The sequence below is a fragment of the Podarcis bocagei genome, assembly GCF_964188305.1.
Source record: "Podarcis bocagei genome assembly, chromosome: 16".
NCBI classification, from domain to species: Eukaryota; Metazoa; Chordata; class Lepidosauria; order Squamata; family Lacertidae; genus Podarcis; species Podarcis bocagei.
In genome coordinates, this window is record NC_138142.1 from 12057924 (window position 1) to 12078756 (window position 20833).

At 46.1% G+C, this 20833-nt stretch overlaps 1 protein-coding gene across 7 annotated transcripts in view; it reads left to right on the forward strand.

Moving 5' to 3' along the window:
* GOLGA3 (golgin A3) overlaps positions 1-20833 on the forward strand; it is a 51224-nt gene that overhangs the window by 13880 nt on the left and 16511 nt on the right. For all 7 annotated transcript variants that reach the window (XM_081174648.1, XM_081174647.1, XM_081174649.1 and 4 more), the window contains 10 exons: positions 635-746; positions 2992-3298; positions 4191-4393; positions 6017-6154; positions 10765-10926; positions 13966-14334; positions 14999-15076; positions 17172-17435; positions 18449-18543; positions 20101-20317. In XM_081174648.1, the coding sequence (XP_081030774.1) occupies positions 635-746; positions 2992-3298; positions 4191-4393; positions 6017-6154; positions 10765-10926; positions 13966-14334; positions 14999-15076; positions 17172-17435; positions 18449-18543; positions 20101-20317 (1945 nt within the window). The remainder of the gene's footprint in view (positions 1-634; positions 747-2991; positions 3299-4190; positions 4394-6016; positions 6155-10764; positions 10927-13965; positions 14335-14998; positions 15077-17171; positions 17436-18448; positions 18544-20100; positions 20318-20833) is intronic.

Consider the following 20833-nt stretch of genomic DNA (forward strand, 5'->3'; position numbering starts at 1 on the left):
AGTGTAGGCTGGCTGTAAAGAGTTCCCAAGGGCATTTAGCAATGGCCCACATTGCATCGTTGTCATCATCCTGTGCCATCATCCTGCTTCAGGCTCATGATGCAGTGTCACTTTGATGTTTTCAAATGGCAGCTGCACTCATGGGGTGTGGTGGCGGCAGCAGGAGCGGCATGTCAGCAAGGAGGGTTGGAATACAATCAGATTGCCTTAGTATCTCATGGAGATTCTCTATGGAGAATCTATTGGGAAACAAAGCCCATCCATTCAGCTCCATCATGTTGCTCCTGCCTTTGTACTCTTTCCATCCTGGTGGTATTTCAGTAAGGGGCTATCACTTAATTTAAGAATTGGTCCCTGCTTTTGCTTTTGCTTTTTCTCCCCTCTCCCGTCCTCCTTTTCCTTTTGTGTCAAATCTTTTCGATTGTAAACCAGTGGGCAGGGACTGGCTTGTTTTAATTCATTGTATGTAAGCCACTCTGGGAGCCTTTTTGTTGTTGTTGAAAGAGCAGCCAGGTACAGATGCTCCAAATAAGAAAATAACAGGGACGATATCATGAGCTGCGAAATAACCATGTATGCCACTGGCACAACGTGTACATTGATAAAGTGTGCGCACGCTTTTGTCTCTCCCCAGTATATCGATGGAGAGTTCTATCGCAGGCACGCATGACGAAATGTTGCAGGTCCTCAAAGAGAAGATGCGTCTCGAAGGGCAGCTTGAAGCGCTGTCATTGGAAGCCAATGAGGTACAAATGACGTCACCCCTTCTGTACAGGATGTTACTGAGCCTACTTAAAGCAGGAATGGGCACCCTTCATATGAAACTGCTGGGAGAGGATGTCCAGAGTTTTGGGGTTCGGTGCCACCAATATGCTGATGAAACCAATCTGTCTCTTTTTCATCTAAATGTGAGAATGCTATTTCAGGGCTTAAATCAGTGTCTGGTGTCAGTAACGGGCTGGCTGAGGGTGAACAAATTGAAGTTTAAGCGAGAAAGAGGTGCTCCCTAGTTGGTGGAAAGGCAGATCAGAGAATTGGGATTCAACCTGTATTGGGTGGGTTGACATTCCTCTGACAACTCAGGTTCGCAGCTTGGATGTACTCCGAGATTCAACCCTGAGTGTAGATGCCCAGGTTTCGGCAGCAGCTGGAAGTGTGCTTGCATATTTAAAACCCATGCACAATATGCACCCGTTCCTGGAGATGTCGGATCTGTGAACAGGGACACATGCCTTAGTCACAAGGCAGCCCTGTATAGGGAAGTTTTTAATGCTTGATGTTTTACTGTGCTTAATGTTTTAATTTGTTGGAAGCCGCCCAAAGTGGCTGGGGCAACCCAGTCAGATGGGTGGCATATAAATTAATTATTATTGTTATGGTTGTTGTTGTTGCTGTTGTGGTTGTTATTTGGTATACTCTAAAACACCGTATGTGTGTCTGCCTTTGGAAAGTGTTCAGGAACTTCAGTGGTCCAAGATGCTGCAGGCAGATTATTGCAGAACCTTACTGCAGTACAGTGGTGCCCCGCAAGACGAATGCCTCGCAAGACGGAAAACTCGCTAGACGAAAGAGTTTTGCGTTTTGGAGGTGCTTCGCAAAATGAATCTCCTATGGGCTTGCTTCGCAAGATGAAAATGTCTTGCGAGTTCCTGCGGGGGTTTTTTCCTTTCCCCCCCTTTTTCTAAGCCGCTAAGCTGCTTATCAGCTGATCCGATAAGCTGATAAGCCGCTAAAAGCCGCTAATAGCGCTAATCCTCTAATCCGTCAATGGGCTTGCTTCGCAAGACGAAAAAACCGCTAGACGAAGAGAATCACAGAACGGATTCTTTTCGTCTTGCGAGGCACCACTGTACCTTATTGCAACCTCTCCGCTGGATGCATGTCTGTGTCTGGGCACAATTCAGAATGCTGGTTATTCCCTACAAAGGCCTATACAGCTTGATTCCGGGCTGTCTGAAGGACAGCATCTCCCTCTGTGAGCCTGTCGACTTTTGAGATCTTCAAGAGAGGCCTTTTTCTCAGTTCCGCCAGCCTCATAGGCACATTTGGGAGGACATGAGAGTTGGCCTTTTCCATCGCTGCTCCCAGATTGTGGCACTCCCTTCCACCGGAGGCTCGTCTGGCCTCCTCTTTGTTTTCCTTTTGCCAGGAGGCAAATACTGTTTTGTTCCCACAAGCCTTTGGCCACTAACTGGCTTTTGCGGCAGGGTCTTCTAAGGGTGAAGGGACGCGGGTGGCGCTGTGGGTTAAAACACAGAGCCTAGGACTTGCCGATCAGAAGGTCAGCGGTTCGAATCCCCGCGATGGGGTGAGCTCCCGTCGCTCGGTCCCAGCTCCTGCCCACCTAGCAGTTCGAAAGCACGTCAAAGTGCAAGTAGATAAATAGGTACCGCTGTGGCGGGAAGGTAAACAGCGTTTCCGTGCGCTGTTCTGGTTCACCAGAAGTGGCTTAGTCATGCTGGCCACATGACCCGGAAGTTGTACGCTGGCTCCCTCAGCCAATAAAGCAAGATGAGCACCTCAACCCCAGAGTCGGCCGCAACTGGGCCTAATGGTCAGGGGTCCCTTTACCTTTTACTTCTAAGGGTGGGTGGCATAAATGGTTCTAAGTTGTTTTGATTTGGTGTTGGTTTTTTTATATGATAGCTTATTTAATTGTTCTTCAATATTTATAACGGATTGGTGTGCAATTCTGTGGCATCTTGTGAGCCACCTTGGGTTCCGTACTGGGAGAAAGGCAGGCTATAAATAAAATAAAAAGTTTGTGGGGTTGCAAGCTGTAGTTTTACACTGAGGAGAAAAGAGATTGTAGAGGAGTTAGGGTGGGGTGGAGTTTTCTTTTTCAGTTGGGGGTGACACTTGTAGAAGATTATGCAAAAGCTGGATTTTAAGGAGGTACTGAAGAATCCTATGAACCTCATTTGATTTTCCGGTGCCTTGTGAAACCATCATTTTAAAATTATTATTTTTTAATCATTGTTTTTTGTTCAGGCTCTCAAAGAAAAGACGGAACTGCAAACCCAGCTTGCTGCGTTGAACATGAAGCTTCAGTCCCAGGTGGAGCACAGTCAGAGCAGCCAGCAGAAGCAAGACTCGCTGAACTCGGAGGTGGCCACGCTGAAGCAGTCTTGTTGGGACCTGGAAAGAGCCATGGCGGAACTTCAGACTGCCTTGGAGGCCAAGAATGCCAGCCTGGCTGCCTCCAACAACGACCTGCAGGTGGCAGAAGAGCAGTACCAAAGACTGATGGGGAAGGTGGAAGACATGCAGAAAAGTGTCCTCAGCAGGGATAGCGCAGGTGAGTAGGTGCTGCTCTCTTTATTCCTAACAATCTTTATTTATCAAGCGGCGCTTTGTAAATTTATTTAAAATATTTATTAAATGGCTTGATCCGAAAGGCCTCCCAGCAGTGTAGTAATAAAATGGTAGAGAAAACACAGCTAAAATCTACGAATGGGTTAAAGATAGATAGATAGATAGATAGATAGATGATAGATAGATAGATAGATAGATAGATAGATAGATAGATAAGGTAAAGGGACCCCTGACTGTTAGGTCCAGTCATGGCCGACTCTGGGGTTGCGGCGCTCATCTCGCTTTATTGGCCGAGGGAGCCGGCGTACAGCTTCCGGGTCATGTGGCCAGCATGACTAAGCCGCTTCTGGCGAACCAGAGGAGCACACGGAAACGCCATTTACCTTCCCGCCGGAGCGGTACCTATTTATCTACTTGCACTTTGACGTGCTTTCGAACTGCTAGGTTTGCAAGAGCAGGTACCAAGCAAATAGATAGATGCAAATAAATCTATAACACCATCATCATTAAAGCAAAAGTAAGACCGATGAGGAGCTTTAAAAAATAAAACTTTAGCGATCATAAATTTGTGTTGCCCTTTTCTGCAGCTTCTGCAGCTCTCCTATAGTCAGAGAGAGGCTTCTATTGCAGTTGACAACTGCAACAAAGCATATAACAGGTAATCGAAAAACAGTAATTAAAAAAAGCGCCGCAACCCCAGAGTCGTTCGCGACTGGACTTAACTGTCAGGGGTCCTTTACCTTTACCTTTTAAGAACTACAGTAATTGTTTTTAAAGGTGGGATGGAAATGTCTATAAAATTAGATGCTTCTTGCTTGATCGTTGCTGCTGATCAACCTTCATAACCTTTCGAATGATTTCGCTTGGCTTCTTAGTTCATGATCTCCGACAGCAGCTTTCCTCATTGCAAAGTCAGCTCCAGCAGGTGCAACTGGACCGCACCACGTTGACCAATAAGCTGAAGTCGTCTCAAACAGAGATTGCGTCGCTGCAGAAAGTGCGGCACTGGTACCAGCAGCAGCTGGTTGTGGCCCAGGAGGCAAGGGTCAGGCTGCAGAGTGAGATGGCAAACATACAGGTAAGGGGGACTCTCCCTTGTTAGCTGCTGTGGCACTTCTCGGTGCGCGCATAATATCTTGTAATTGAGATGGAGGAAGCTGTCTTATACTGAGTCGCACCAATCGTCAAGCTGTCTTAGTAGTTTGCACACTGACTGGCAGTGGCTCTCTAAAATTTCAGGCAGGGTTCTTGTCCAGTCCTACCTGGAGATGCCAGGGGTTGAACCCTAGCACCTTCTGCATGCAAAGCAGCTTCTCTTCTACTGAGCTATACCTATTCCCCAGTAAGTTAGGCTGAGAGGCTTGGCCAGGACGCACCTATTGAGCTTTAGCAGCTGAAAGGTGATTTGCCCTGGTGGTCTTCCACCACAACACACAACATATTTCAATAAACCATTGCTTCGTTATTTGCATGTATAACTATATATATCAGGAGAAACTAATGTGTTGTCCTCCAGCTCCCATCAGCTTCAACCAGCATGGTGTGAGTTGTAGACCCAAAACATCTGGAGGAGCACCAAATTGGCAACCCTTGGTATAGACATACATAAATATTCCTTTCTTCTGCAAGTTAGAAGAAAGGAGATTCCGACCAAACATACGGCAAAACCTTCTGATAGTAAGAGCTATTCAACAGTGGAATGGTCTCCCTTGGGAGGTTTTGGACTCTCCTTCCTTGGAAGTTTTTAAGCAGAGGTTGGGTGGCCATCTGTCATGGATGCTTTAGCTGAGATTCCTGCAATCTAGGGGGTTGGGCCAGTTGACACTTCATGTCCCTTCCAACTCTGTGATTCTGTGATTCCATGTGTATTTGACACTTGGGGCCAAATTAGGCCACTATGGAATTAGACAATTGGTGCCTTGCCATCTAGAAACCTAAGATGTGGTGCAACCCTAGTTGGACACCCCAAAGATAATTTAATTAAAATGAGAGCCCCTTCTCCCTTTGTCAGGAGCCATGATTAGACAGGGAAATATCGGATTAACCATAGTTCCCTGTTTTGTGTGACCCTGGAAACTATGGTTACCAGCTTTGGAACAAGTTGGGCATTAAAATCATCAACAAACCATGGTTTAATATTGTGGCTTCTTCCAAAGCTGGTAACGCATTTCAAAGATTGGACAAAATGAGGAACTATAGGCTTCATGGTTTAATCATGGCTTTAGGTGAAGAGAGGAGCAGAGAAGCTGTGCTGGCAGGGAAAATATTCATGCATATCCCAGCTTCTTAAGAAGGTGAGAGATAGTTGTCCAGATTCAGTCAATTGGGAGCGGTGGTATCCGGCATTGGTCCTGATGTCATTCAAACATTTGGCAGCTAAAATCATGCGTTGAAAGGCCCACAGGAAAGGAATATCTTCAGTTTCTGGCAGAAGACACTCAGAGAGGGAGCCTTGATCATGATGTTATTCCAAGTCCATGGAACCACCACAAAGAAAGCCCTGTCAATTGTTCCCGTCTCTCAAATATCGTGAGATGGCTCTGAGAGCAGGCCCTCTGAAGCATGTCCAATAAAAGGAAATATTTGTATATTTCTTTGGAACAGAGGACATGAATCCTAACCCGACTGGTTCAGTTCCCTTCCCCTTTGAACTGCTGTTAACCAACATTTTGTGTGGCTTTTTTTCTTTCCCCTTTCACAGGCTGGTCAAATGACCCAGGTGGGCATGTTGGAACATCTCAAGTTGGAGAACGTAACACTCTCTCATCAGTTAACGGAGACTCAGCACAGGTCCATCAAAGAGAAGGAGCGTATAGCTACACAGTTGCAAAATATTGAGGTAAACTTCATAGGAATTTTCTTTCAACTCTGTTAGTATTTCCTGGAATATGGGGATTACCAAAACTTCTGAATTGTAATAGCTTAGAATACGACAGTCAGCTTAGAATACTGCAGGAATGCTGCAGTCAGAAGCAGTGTCTGGGTGGAAATTGCTAAAATGTCCATTTTTTGGATGATTTTCCTTAAAAATAGCTGGGGGGCGGGGTGGTTGTTAAAACTCAACTTTGTCCAAAAAAGTTCAACAACTTTTATGTCTGGATTTTCACTTTTTGAAATCCGGCAACCCTATCATAGCTACCTAAATATTTGTACCTATAATCTGAAAATTTCCTTTACTTGGAAGAAAGATATGCTTTATCCTTTTATTTTATTTTTTTAAAAAGCGCATTAGCCTAAAACAGTGTTCCCCAACCTTGGGCCTCCAGCTGTTTTTGGACTACAACTCCCATCATCCCTCGCTAGCAAGACCAGTGGTCAAGGATGATGGGAGTTGTAGTCCAAAAACAGCTGGAGGCCCAAGGTTGGGGAACACTGGCCTAAAACACAAGCACGTAACTGTTAGGATATTTCCGTTCCACCTTAAAAGGGAGCAGGCTTTGTGAATCACAGAGTCTGCGCATGTCCTATTCACAGGATGTTTATGTTTGCTGTTCCTTTCGATTTCGCAGTCGGTCGGAGACACTGACTCAGAACAGTCATGTTTTTCTTTGTTCTGTTCAACGCTAAATAAAGTCTGTAAATATGCTCTTCTGCGGTGCGACTTTCTGGCTGTGTTTCTGCTGATAAAGAGTGTGCACGAGCCTGGAATGTGGCAGTCTATTTCTGAGGCTTCGTGTCGCTAATTGTTGGATCTGCGTGACTACGGGAGATCGATGGACGTCCGGCAGCCGGCTTGGGGCCATGATGGACTATATCTCCCTGGCAGAATTCCCAACAGTAACAAGTGCTTGTTTGCATTCAGTTATAAGAGGCTGTACAGTTATGTATCAGTTGATAACATATTGCATCTAAGGATGTCATTAGGGGGCTCTGAATATGAGTTGTGCTGGGAATTGCAAGTGGAGAGAGTGCTGTTGCATTCAGGCATTTGGTTGGCCGCTGTTGCAACAGAATCCTGGACTAGATGGGCCTTTGGCCTGATCCAACAGAATTCTTCTTATATCCTTATGGATTGCTGTGTCTTTGGGGCTCAAATCCGGGTCTGCCAGCAGCTGCTGTGGTGGTGCTGGGAGCCAAGGGCTAGTGCAGCTCACCAACTATGTGGTGAAGGCACCTCAGTAACTCCTGCATGAAACCAAGTGGGCAGTTTTCCTGAGAAGATGCTGTCATTTCTTTGTGCTGAACTGCATACGGAAATTGCAAGTGTGTCTGGGAATATTAGAATCAACACCAAATCAAATCATTTATTACGTTCATAGACCAGCATAAGTAGGGTGCGGAACAATCCTCTAAAATCTGTAAAACGTTTTGGAAAGCTAAATTGATTAAAACAGAAGGTATATATAAAAGACTATAAGAATCTAAAAGAAGCTAAAAGAATCTAAAAGAAGGGTTAGGAGCATTAAACGGACGTGGAAGAGCATAAAAGGTTAGTATATAAAAGGCAATGGCTGTCAATTTACAAAGCACTCTGATATGGGTGTTCATTAAATCTAGTTTGTGGCGCAAGTCATCATCCGACGAATTTTGAATGCTGCTACACAGAACCTGGCAACATTGTACGTTGTAGCAGGGTTGGTATCTGAAAGCAGCAGGGAGGTATAGAATTGTTCTGTGTGTCCTGGGTATTTATGGAGTACAGTGGTACCTTGGTTTAAGAACAGCTTAGTTTATGAACAACTTGAATCATAGAATCATAGAATCATAGAATCATAGAGTTGGAAGAGACCACAAGGGCCATCGAGTCCAACCCCCTGCCAAGCAGGAAACACCATCAGAGCACTCCTGACATATGGTTGTCAAGCCTCTGCTTAAAGACCTCCAAAGTAGGAGACTCCACCACACTCCTTGGCAGCAAATTCCACTGTCGAACAGCTCTTACTGTCAGGAAGTTCTTCCTAATGTTTAGGTGGAATCTTCTTTCTTGTAGTTTGGATCCATTGCTCCGTGTCCGCTTCTCTGGAGCAGCAGAAAACAACCTTTCTCCCTCCTCTATGTGACATCCTTTTATATATTTGAACATGGCTATCATATCACCCCTTAACCTCCTCTTCTCCAGGCTAAACATGCCCAGCTCCCTTAGCCGTTCCTCATAAGGCATCGTTTCCAGGCCTTTGACCATTTTGGTTGCCCTCCTCTGGACACGTTCCAGTTTGTCAGTGTCCTTCTTGTACTGTGGTGCCCAGAACTGGACACAGTACTCCAGGTGAGGTCTGACCAGAGCAGAATACAGTGGCACTATTAGTTCCCTTGATCTAGATGCTATACTCCTATTGATGCAGCCCAGAATTGCATTGGCTTTTTTAGCTGCCACGTCACACTGTTGGCTCATGTCAAGTTTGTGGTCAACCAAGACTCCTAGATCCTTTTCACATGTACTGCTCTCAAGCCAGGTGTCACCCATCTTGTATTTGTGCCTCTCATTTTTTTTGCCCAAGTGCAATACTTTACATTTCTCCCTGTTAAAATTCATCTTGTTTGTTTTGGCCCAGTTCTCTAATCTGTCAAGGTCATTTTGAAGTGTGATCCTGCCCTCTGGGGTGTTAGCCACCCCTCCCAGTTTGGTGTCATCTGCAAATTTGATCAGGATGCCCTTGAGTCCATCATCCAAGTCGTTGATAAAGATGTTGAATAAGACCGGGCCCAAGACAGAACCCTGTGGCACCCCACTAGTCACTCTTCTCTAGGATGAAGAGGAACCATTGATGAGCACCCTTTGGGTTCGGTCAGTCAGCCAGTTACAAATCCACTGAGTGGTAGCATAGTCAAGACCGCATTTTACCAGCTTCTTTACAAGAATATCATGGGGCACCTTGTCAAATGCCTTGCTGAAATCAAGGTAGGCTACATCCTGCGTTCCCTTCATCTACCAGGCTTGTAATTCTGTCAAAAAACGAGATCAGGTTAGTCTTGGATTAAGAACGCTGCAAACCCGGAAGCAGGTGTTTTGGTTTGTGAACTTTGCCTTGGAAGCAGAACATGTTCCACTTTCTGTTGAGTGTGTTCCATTTGTAAATTGAGTCCTGTGCTGCTATGGGAAAGCACGCCTTGGTTTAAGAATGTTTTGGTTTAAGAACGGATTTCCGGAATGGATTAAGTTCATAAACCAAAGTACCACTGTAGTGAGGAGCTGAGGCTAATACAAATGTCTCTGTAATATAGGCACTGGAGAAGCACATGCTCTGTTGTTTATGTTTGTCCAGAATCGGAGGGGTCTTGTCTCACTGAGTAAGCAATCTTCCTGTATCGACCTTCAGTGACAGACTAGGGGAGGGCATGACATCATGCCAGGGTAAAGGCCCTCTGGTGCTTAGGGACTTCGAGATTAGTTAGATACGCCACGCGGGAGGCAGAGTACCTGATGGATTCATTGGCCATAAAAGTTGGGGTCCTGGCTAGATCCAGTTGGCGCTCTGTGTCTGCTACACATTGCTTAATGAGTGCTTTGGCTTGATCGTATCCCATACAGCCATAGATCACTGCCTTGTTGTGGTGAAGGGGCTTGAATAACTCAGAGAAGCTACGAGCTATGCCGTGCAGGGCCACCCAAGACGGACAGGTCATAGCCGAGAGTTTAGACTAAATGCGATCCACCTGGAGAAGGAACTGGCAGTCCACTCCAGTATTTTGCCAAGAAAACCCCATGGACATAAAAAAGGAGCAGCTTTGAGAAGAAAGTGAGAGTTTCCAAGGCATGCTCTGGTTTATGGGGTCACAGAGAGTCGAAGACGACTAAACAAAACAACAAAAATCCCTTACAGAGTAGAAGACTTGGAGAGAAGTCAGGTCTCTGAGATTTCAGTTGCCACTGCCTGTTTCTGTGTGGATTGAAAATCATCATTCATAGTTAGTGGGGCAAGGCCAAGGGGAAATAAAGAAGCAACACCATTTTTCTGCCTCCCTGGGGCATTTGCAGTCTCAGTTTGCAGTACAGCATGTGGTGCAGTACAACACATGGTTGTTCAGTTGCTAGCTTGCCCTCTGGTCTGAATAAATTTTTTAATGAATAATAGGACAACCTTGTCATAAAATACTTCCTCTGCCCCCTGTACCACCCAAAAAAATAAGAATGCACATTATTTATTGAATTTGGAGGGGGTAATGTGGTAAGTGAGTGATTTTTTGGAGCAGGTTCTGGATCATCTGGGTGGGAAATTAATTTGCGGTAATTTGGTTGTTTAGTAATTGGACTGATTTGGGGTATCTGGGGTGGGGTTTAATTTAAAGTTAAAAATATTTGGGGTGATGAATAAGTGGAAGATCAACCATATATATAGCCTAACATCAACACTGGCCTGAAGAGTCATTTCTTCAGATCTCAGCAATCTTGATTAAGGTTACATAACTTATTAAGAGAATGACGGACTGGATTGTTCCCAAAACTCCTGCCTGTATTGTGTTGGCCACTTCTTCTTTCACTCATTAGAATTGTCTGCTTCTTCCTGACAGGCTGACATGTTAGACCAGGAAGCAGCCTTCTTGCAGATCCAAGAGGCTAAGACCATGGTGGAAGAGGACTTGCAGAGAAAACTGGAGGAGTTTGAGGATGAGAAGGAGCAGCTTCAGAAAATGGCGGATTCTGCAGCAATATTGGAGCAGGAGCTAGAGCAGGTATATGCAGCTGGTAGAGCAGAGCTTTTCACAGAAAGCTTAGCAAAAGCCTATTCCTAGTTTGCATCTTACGACTGGAGAGAAACAAAACTGGAAGCAGGAGATGCAATCCAGCAAACAGGAGTTCTTTTTAAAGTGCTTTTGAAAATTCTGGTGGAAGGCAAATGCTGATCATGACGAGCCAGCTGTGAGGATAAAGTAGCTGCCTCCACCCGTCAATCAGCCATTTGGTAGTAGCAACAAAGGGCATTTTTATCTGAATACAGTTCTTCTCTCGCTTTCTAATTCCCACCACTGCTGCTTCCTAGAGTCCTCCATCTATTAAAAGGTAATGGACCCCTGACAGTTAAGTCCAGTTGCAGACACCTCTGGGGTTGCGGCGCTCATCTTGCTTTACAGGCCGAGGGAGCTGGCTTTTGTCTGCAGACAGTTTTTCCAGGTCATGTGGCCAGCATGACTAAGTCGCTTCTGGCTCAACAGAACACTGAAACCAGAGCAGCGCACAGAAACACTGTTTACCTTCCCACTGGAGCAGTACCTTTTTATCTACGTGCACTTTTTTTTTGTCCTGCTTTTGAACTGCAAGGTTGGCAGGAGCTGAGACCAGGCAATGGGAGCTCACCCCGTCACGGGGATCTGAACCACTGACCTTCTGATCGGCAAGCCCAAGAGGCTCAGTGGTTTAGACCACAGCGCCACCTGTGTCCCCACAGCACCACCCGCGTCCCCCATCTATTACACGTCTGCATTCCACATCATCCTTGTTTGCCTACCACACTGGTTTCAAATTCCAACCCCCTACTCCAAGCAGCATGAAAATTGCTGCAGGTCTTGGGGGACCACTTATTTTTTTTTTGGTCTGTTGTAGCAATTGCAATGCACTGTGCTAGATGCTGTAGGATTTTTAACTGTATTTTTTGTTACTTCTTTTGTTTCTTATATACAGTAACGTATTACACCTTATTTATTTATTTATTTATTTATTTATTTATGTATTGAATGTATATACCATCCTATACCCAGGGGTCTCAGGGCAGTTCACAGAATAAAATCAAGATATAAAACCACAAAATACATAATAAAAATAAAAACAACCCAATAGCGCCCCCCCAAAAAAACACATTTTGAACTGGCATAGGATGTAAACCAGATCAACCAAAGGTCTGGTTAAAAAGGAACGTTTTTGCCTGGCACCTAAAGGTGTATAATGAAGGCGCCAGGCAGATTTCCCTGGGAAGAGCATTCCACAGATGGGGAGCCACCGCAAAGAAGGCCTGTTCTTGTGTTGCCACCCTCCAGATCTCTCAAAGAGGAGGCACACGAAGGAGGGCCTCAGAAGATGATGTCAGGGTCCGGGTAGGTTCATATGGAAAGAGGTGGTCCTTGACGTATTTTGGTCCTGAGCCATTTAAGGCTCTATAGGCCCAGAAACTAATTGGTAGCCAGTGCAGTCGGACCAGGATCAGTGTAATATGCTCAAACTATTTTGCTCTGGTGAGCATCCTGGCCGCTGAATTCTGTACCTTGACTTCCATAGAATGCAACACCAGGAAATGCTCTTTTCCTTCCTGCCGCTGACCTAATTACCTTGGATTGGGATAGCCAACTTGGTTCCCTCCAGATGGTTTTGGTTTACAACTCGCACCAGCCCTTGTCAGCATGGCCAGTAGTCGTAGATCACGGGTGTCAAACACAAGGCCCGCGGGCCAAATCCGGCCCGCCAGACCTTGTCATGTGGCCCGTGTAGCTGCCAGCCCGCTTCCCCCTGCGAGGCGGCGCGCTGTGGGCGGGGATGGGGGGCTGGAAGGCGGACGGTGGAGAAAGCGAAGGCGCTCCCTTCCCGCGCCGTTACATGGCCGGCCTGAGAGAAAATTTCCGAGGCGGCGGCGGCCTTCGTCCAGGGTCGGGGGGCCATAGCGGGACTTTGCCCTCCCGGTGGCCTGGAGCATCTGGAGCTGGGGCGGCGGAGTCGTCGCCGTCACTTCTTCTCCTTCTCCTCCGAGGAGGCGGGCGAAGCGGCCAGGGCGGCTGGCGGGAGCGTGGCGGCGGGGGCCGTGCTGCAGATGGGCATGGTGGAGTGGGGCCGAGTAGGGGTGCCTTCGCCCTCGGAGCCCGACGCCCGGGAGGGCCCGCCGAGAGTGGGAGGCAGCGGAGGTGCAGGCGGCGCGGCGAAAAGGAGGAAGGCGGAGGGGCAGGCAGGCCAGCAGCCTTGCTCCGCTGGAGGCGCCCTGACGCTGACGCCGCGTTTCCCTCACGAGGAGACGGGCAAGGAGGTTGCTGAGCAGCCGCCGCCGCCTCGCCTGGGCCAAAGGGATGGCGCACCGCCTGCGAGGTGAGTCGCCGCCCGGCCGGGCCCTTCTGTCGCCCTTCCCGGCTCGCATATCTCCTGTTTCACCTTATTACTTTTATGTTACTCGCAAGTCTTCTGCTCTGAAGACAGATGCAAATAATCCGTTCAGCTCCTCTGCAATCTCCTTTCCCACCTTTAGCACACCTTGTTGGCTAAAGGCTCTACCACAGACATGTCCAAAGTCCATTTCGGGGGTGTAATCCGGCCCCTTCGGCAGTTTATGGGGTAAAATCCTCACAAAACCCCTCAACAACTTCAACCCTAAAAAAAAAAGCTCAACAATTTCAATCCTAAAAAAAGGGCAACAACTTTGGTTGGCCCTCACGGCCCTTCACTTCATCAAATCTGGCCTGGCCCTCCTTGAAAAAAGTTTGGGCACCCCTGTCGTAGATGATGGGAGTTGTAGTCCAACAACGTCTCGGGGTACCATGCTGGCTACCTTTGCCATAGGTGATAGTACTCTAGGCTCAGGGATGGGGAACCTGTGCCTGCCTGGATGTTGTTGGTCTCCAGTTCCGTTCAGCCCCAGCCAGCATGGCAAACAGTCAAGGATGATGGGAGCTGTAGTCAGGCAACATCCGGAGGGTTCATGGGTTCCTCACTCCCACTCTATAGACCTTAAGTGCTGGGTATGTGATGTGTGCATTCGTAATGGGAGAACACCCTAACACATTTTTCCTTCTATTCAGCTGAAATTGACGTTGCATCAACGAGATCTTCAGGTCGCGGCTTTGCAGCAGGAGCAGCTGGACCTCATGAAGCAGCTGACTGCCACCCAGGAGACTCTGCAGACCCGAGAGCAGTCACTGGGCGACCTCCAGGCACGTTACGATGAGCTGGAGGCCAGGCTGACGGAGTTGCAGGGGGAAGCCACCTCAAAAGACGACACTATCCAGTATTTGCAGAACGAGAAGATTGTCCTAGAGGTGGCTTTGCAGGTAGCAAAAGCCGGCAAAGAAGGACTCAAGGAAGGAGTCCAACATTTAGGAGAGAGCACTGAGGCGGCATCAGATGTCCTGGAGCAGCTGAGACAAGAAATAGTTGTAAAGTCAAGCCAGGTAATACACACTTCTTAATTGCGTTTCTGCTCTTTTATGCACTTATAATCATCAACACACCTGTAAGCCAGGGCAACCTGCACAGCAAGTGTTCACAAACCTTTTATATATATATATTTTAAATATTTTTATTGGGTTTTAACATACAAAATTATAAAACATACCACACAATTTATCACAAATACATTCTTATTGGACTTCCATCAGCACCTCTGATAATCCTCCGTCTTAATCACTTCTTACACATTTCCTAACTTAATATTGCCTTTACATCTCTTAACATATCATGTCTCCTTCTCCATTTTTGCAATATTTCTAATATCATTCCTCACAGAACTTCTTGCAAAATTCACAAACCTTTTATAACAGGCATGGCCGATGTGGTGCCCTGCAGGTGTTATTGGACCACAATTCCCATTATAAAAAAACTATTAATTAATTTATATGCCACTTATGTCCCAGAGTGGCTTTTAAGCAACTTTCCCCTTCTTTTCCCCTGTTCTGCCTGTTGCTATTAAACAGCACGTGCACTTTGGGATCATGTGCTGTAGAAATTACACCTGGGAAAATTCTTACTCTGGATGCCACAAAACTAGTTCACTTCTCTAGTCCTCGTCCAGAGCCCAAGTAATATTGCTATTATTATTTACCCCCCCCCCCATAGGTAGAAAATCTCCAGCTTGAGAGTGCCAGTCTCAAGAAGCAAACCCAGAAGGTCAAGGAGCAGTTCCTTCAGCAAAAGGTGTGTGTCTATATAAGTGTTTTAAAATACCACATTTTTCCTTGTATATTTTCCAACTATTTTTGGGCATGCAAATTTAATTAAATGGGGGGAGGTGGCTCAGAGTTGTTGAGCTTTTTTTGCTTTTTGGGGGGGATTGCACAGGGTTGTTCAGCTTTTTTTAGGGGGGGATAGCTGAAAATTGCTCACCAGCACGCAACGCAAAATCCGCCTATCGCCTGTCCCCTCACCAGCAGAAGCTGCCAATCACCCGCCCAATTGCCAGAGCATCAGCCAATCCACACCAGCCATTGACACAACAACCAATAACATGCCTAATAGCTGCTGACAGACACAGCAGCAACCAGTCAAACGTTCACCCTATTCACTATCCATGTATAAGACAACCCCCACTTTTAAGCATGATTTTTAAAGAAAATAACGTAGTCTTATACATGGAAAAAGTATGGTAATTAAAATAAATAAATGACTCATAAGGATGTCAGTTTATGACTGGGGAACTTGGGGGTCAAAATATCACCCTCCAGGCCTTTCTGTCTGGCTCTCAGAACTCTTCACAGACCATACACCTCACCAACCCTACTCTCTCTGCCTCCTTGAGTGCTTGAATATGTCCTTGAACCTGGACGGAGAATAGAGGTTTGTGTGTATGTGTGTGTCGAAACTTGCCTCCTTTACAGAGGCAAAAATTTCCAGTGGTTGCTCCACCCACTTTTGCCTGTGGCCACACCCACCAGTGGCATGCGGCCTTTGGAATATTGGCGAGAAGGGAATGTGGCTCTTGAGCTGAAAAGGGGTCAACACTCCTGCTGCAGTTTTATATAGTGGTACCTCGGGTTACATACGCTTCAGGTTACACACTCCACTAAGCCAGAAATAGTGCTTCAGGTTAAGAGCTTTGCTTCAGGATAAGAACAGAAATCAGGCTCTGGCGGCGCGGCGGCAGCAGGAGGCCCCATTAGCTAAAGTGGTGCTTCAGGTTAAGAACAGTTTCAGGTTAAGTACGGACCTCCGGAATGAATTAAGTACTTAACCCGAGGTACCACTGTATAGTGTAATTGCCAGAGTGGTGTAGTGGTTAAGAGCAGTAGACGTAATCTGGGGAACCGGGTTCGCGTCTCCGCTCCTCCACATGCAGCTGCTGGGTGACCTTGGGCTAGTCACACTTCTCTGAAGTCTCTCAGCCCCCCTCACCTCACAGAGTGTTTGTTGTGGGGGAGGAAGGGAAAGGAGAATGTTAGCCGCTTTGAGACTCCTTAGGGTAGTGATAAAGCGGGATATCAAATCCAAACTATTCTTCTAAAATGAGGACGCCCTTCTCTTAGTCCTGCCAGCCTTACGGGCTCGCTTGATAGGAACATGGGAGAGGGCCTTTTCGGTGTCTGCTCCCACATGCAGGCAACTCCCTCCCGAGAGAATCTAGACTGGCTCCCTCCTTCACCGGCAGGTGAACACTTTCTTGTACCAACAGGCTTTTGGTAACTGACTGCTTTTAATGAAAGGGTTGGTGCCGTGCTGTCTCTATTGTAATTATTGGTTTGGTTTTAATATGTTTTGTATACATATATTTTATCAATTTTTAAAAATGGTTTCCCCCCGTGTTTTTTAGTGGGTCTTATTTTTAACTGTAAGCCTCCTTGAGTCCCATCAAGGTAAAAGGTAAATAAATATGTGGGGGGTGCGGGTGGCGCTGTGGTTTAAACCACAGAGCCTAGGGCTTGCCTATCAGAAGGTCGGCAGTTCGAATCCCTGCCACGGGGTGAGCTCCCGTTGTTCAGTCCCTGCTCCTGCCAACCTAGCAGTTCGAAAGCACGTCAAAGTGCAAGTAGATAAATAGGTACCACTCCAGCGGGAAGGTAAACGGCGTTTCCGTGCGCTGCTCTGGTTCGCCAGAAGCGGCTTAGTCATGCTGGCCACATGACCTGGAAGCTGTACGCCGGCTCCCTCGGCCAATAAAGCGAGATGAGCGCCGCGACCCCAGAGTCGGCCACGACTGGACCTAATGGTCAGGGGTCCCTTTACCTTTAAATAAATATGTAATGATATATAATGATAATGATAATAATAAAGCTAAGCATATCAATTTCTTTTCCAGGTGATGGTGGAAGCTTACCGGAGAGATGCAAATTCAAAGGATCAGCTGATCAGTGAACTGAAGTCCACCAAGAAAAGGCTGGACTCTGAAGTGAAAGAGTTAAGACGGGAGCTGCTCCAGCTTCAGGGTGAAAAGAAATCTGTGGAGGTTGAAAACTCGAGGCTGGGCAAGGAAGTGTCTCGGGTTCAGCAGCAGATGGAGGAATTGGAAAGCCAGTTGCAAGCAGTCCAAAGAGAGCGAGATGACATGGAGAGAGAGTTGCAGGTGCAGATGAAGCCTTTGTTGTCCTTCTTAACGTCCATAATAATGCTTTGGATCAGCCTGTTGGAATACGTAGACAGTAGCTATGCTGTGGACATTTGTTTGGAGGGCAACAAGCCCTCCATCCCTGGTGTGGGCTGTGATGGGAATGAGCCTAGCCTTTCCCAAAGCTCTCATGATCTCCTGCTTCTCCCTTCAGCATGGCCACAATGGGGAAATCATAAGCTTTTACTTCCTTTACAATCATTGTTTAGTGTAAATAAAAAAAATTCCTTCCAGTAGCACCTTAAAGACCAACTAAGTTAGTTCTTGGTATGAGCTTTCGTGTGCATGCACACTTCTTCAGATACACAGCTTGTTTAGTGTACTATTTGAAACCTGTTTTATGAGCGATGGTGAACTCTCCTTCCTTGGAGGTCTTTAAGCAGTGGTTGGGTGTCCATCTGTCATATATGATTTCGTTGAGATTGCCGGATTGCAGGGGGTTGGACTAGATGTCCCTCGGGGTTCCTTCCAACTCTACAAATCTATGATTATTGTATTCAACAATGTATTATTTGAAGTCAGCCAAATGTGGCTTGAAGTTGCCTTGTTTCAGGATAAACCATTGTTAAATTTAACCACGGTTCAGCTGGCAAAACAAGCTGTGGTTCATTAAAAAAACACAAGTGAGACCTTCCTAATTCCTCGTGCCTGCAATGGAGTAAGATGGAGGGGAAAGACAGAACTATGAGACTAGGGGAAAGCAAGGCTCATTCCCATCATGATAAACTATGGTTTATAATGACAGTGCCGCCAGAACATTAAGCTTCATAGATGTTGGAGTGATCTAGAAAGGCAGTTCATAAATTACCATCCCAGAGTAAATTGGATTGTTTGTGGGCCATAAAAGGTCCACAAATTAGTTTTGTTTGAGTTCAGCCACTGAATGTGTCGCCTGTGCCAAGTATATAAAATTAAGACCTTTTTATTAGAGAAGAACATTTAGCTTACAATTCTCCTGTCCTGCTTTTCAGACTTTGCAGTTTGACAGAGAACAGATGTCTGCTCTAGCTGAAATGAATGAAGTATTAAAACGGCAGGTTGACGAAATGCAGCAGGAAACCAAAATGTGAGTATGACAGATTATGCCTTGCCTAGAATAGCCACAGCAACTAGTACTCATTGATTTTGTTCATCAAGTGCCTATGCGGGGGAGGGGGGGTCTGCAATCTATTAATGGGGTCATAGTCTTCTTTTTGCCTTTTATCTGGATTTCTGATTCCTATAGCATTGATGTCATTTGTCACATAATGGTAATCTAAGAACAATGCAGCACAAAATTAGTTTTTGACATGTTGGGATCACAAACATGCACTATTTATATGGGAGTTTCTCTTTTAATTAAAGGTAAATGGGTAGTTTGAAGTAGCTTCAATTGCCTTTAAAATAAGATAAGCTTTTCTTGCCCAGTGAGACTAAAAATGTATGTAAGGCAGATTAAAAAGCATTAAAGCCAAAAGAGTGGCTTTGATTCTTACAATATGCCTTTGTCTAATTGTGTGGTATGATTAATTTGCTTGCCTGTGTTAATGCGGTGCATGTTTGTGATCCCATTTGCTACTTAATCCTCTTTAGTACCAAACTACAGTGGAATTATTGTTGGGAACATTGCCAACGTTCTGCTTTTAATGCTGTTTGTTCTTTAGCATATGCTGTGTACCACTGATGTCATATCGGTCTTCTGGGTCAGATTCAGGTTGGATTAAATTTAGAGTGATAGCCAATGTCTTAAGTAGACTCCCCCCCACCCGCCCGCCCCGCCCCCAGCGGGGGACCAGCTCTGTTGCAACATCCTTGATGCAAAATGTGACAGGCTTTGGATAGTCCTTAAGCTAGCAGTTCGGAAGACAGACTGATCTGACTTAAGGGATATAGCCCATTGGAAAGTTCTCCTATGGGGCTTAATGCAGTCCCGCTTGGGCATGAGCTTGTGTAGTAGTAGAGTGGCTAGACTAGGCCCTAGGAGGCCATGGTTCAATTCAACCCTTGGCCATGAAGCTCACTGGGTGACCTTGGGCAAATCACTGCTTCTTGCCCTAACCGTACATCATAGGGTAGTTGTGCGGATTAAATGAAGAGGGACTTTGAGGGAGTAATTCCTATCATTTCCCTAGTTATTGTGCTGTTGGGTTTATTTCAGAGTTTCCTGCCTATTTCCCACTTTGCCCATTTCACTTAAGTAACAGTTGAAAGAGAACATGATCCTAGTGAACAATGACTAAGACTGGTCATCTTTGTCTGCCTTCTGTCTCCAACTTATCCCACCGTTATTTTGATGGCACCCATTCGGGTGTTAAGTAGATTTTAAGGGTAGCTAGATTTACACCAGCTGACCTTTATGCAAGGCATGAGAATCTCGGGATGTTTCTAAATGCTCTCCAGGTTATGTTTTTTGAGATCAGACTGGTACCAGGGCCAGGAAAGTTTGTAATGGAGGGTCCCCTGTTTATTAAGTTATGTCAACTTTTTATAAACCTTAGAATAAGTTCAGATTGAAACATGCTTATTCGCATCATGGAAGAGTGTATAGCTGGCTGGAACCTTTAAATGTCCAGAAGGCGAGGTCCTACTTGTTCATCTTAATGTGGAGCTTTTTCTGAGGTAGTTTTTTTTATATTACTTTCAGGGCCTTTACTGAACAGAAGCAAAAAATGAAACGACTGGGCTCGGATTTGAGCACAGCACAGAAGGAGATGAAAGCAAAACACAAAGCTTATGAGAATGCAGTTGGGATCCTCAGTCGCCGGCTACAGGAAGCCCTCTCAGCAAAAGAATTGTCTGAAGCAGAGCTGGCCAAGTTGAAGGCACAAATCTCTGACAGTGAAAACAGCCAGGCTGGCCTAGTAAGCAAAATTTCTGAGCAGGCCTAACTTCACTCACTTAAAACAGGAGTGGGGAACTGAATCTGGCCCAGTGAGTCAGTTGTCTATCTCCTTCCCTCATTGGAGACCACTGGTGGGTGAGGGCACCCACCTGACGTCTAGAGGACATCAGGTGACCCATTTTGGGGGGGGCTGCACAGTTTGAAATCAAACTGTTGGGCATAAGTGCAGCCCGCAAAACATGTCTTGAAGCTGTTTGCAAGACCCAGTGATCATTGAGTTTTAGAGAGCTCTTTCAGAGTGCCTTTCCAAGTGCTCTGCAAGTTCTGAGAATCAGCTCATTGCTGGATTTTGCAGAGTGATTTGTGATGGACTCTGCACGACCCAACAATCAACTTATGGTAAGGTTCTGCCGAGTGCTTTGCACAGGGCCTGCAAAACCCCCTTTGGCTGATATATATATATATAAAATGCCGAGGGGTGCGGCATCGCCGAAATGGCCTTGTGGGGCCTAATGTTGCTTGTGGGGCCGATGTT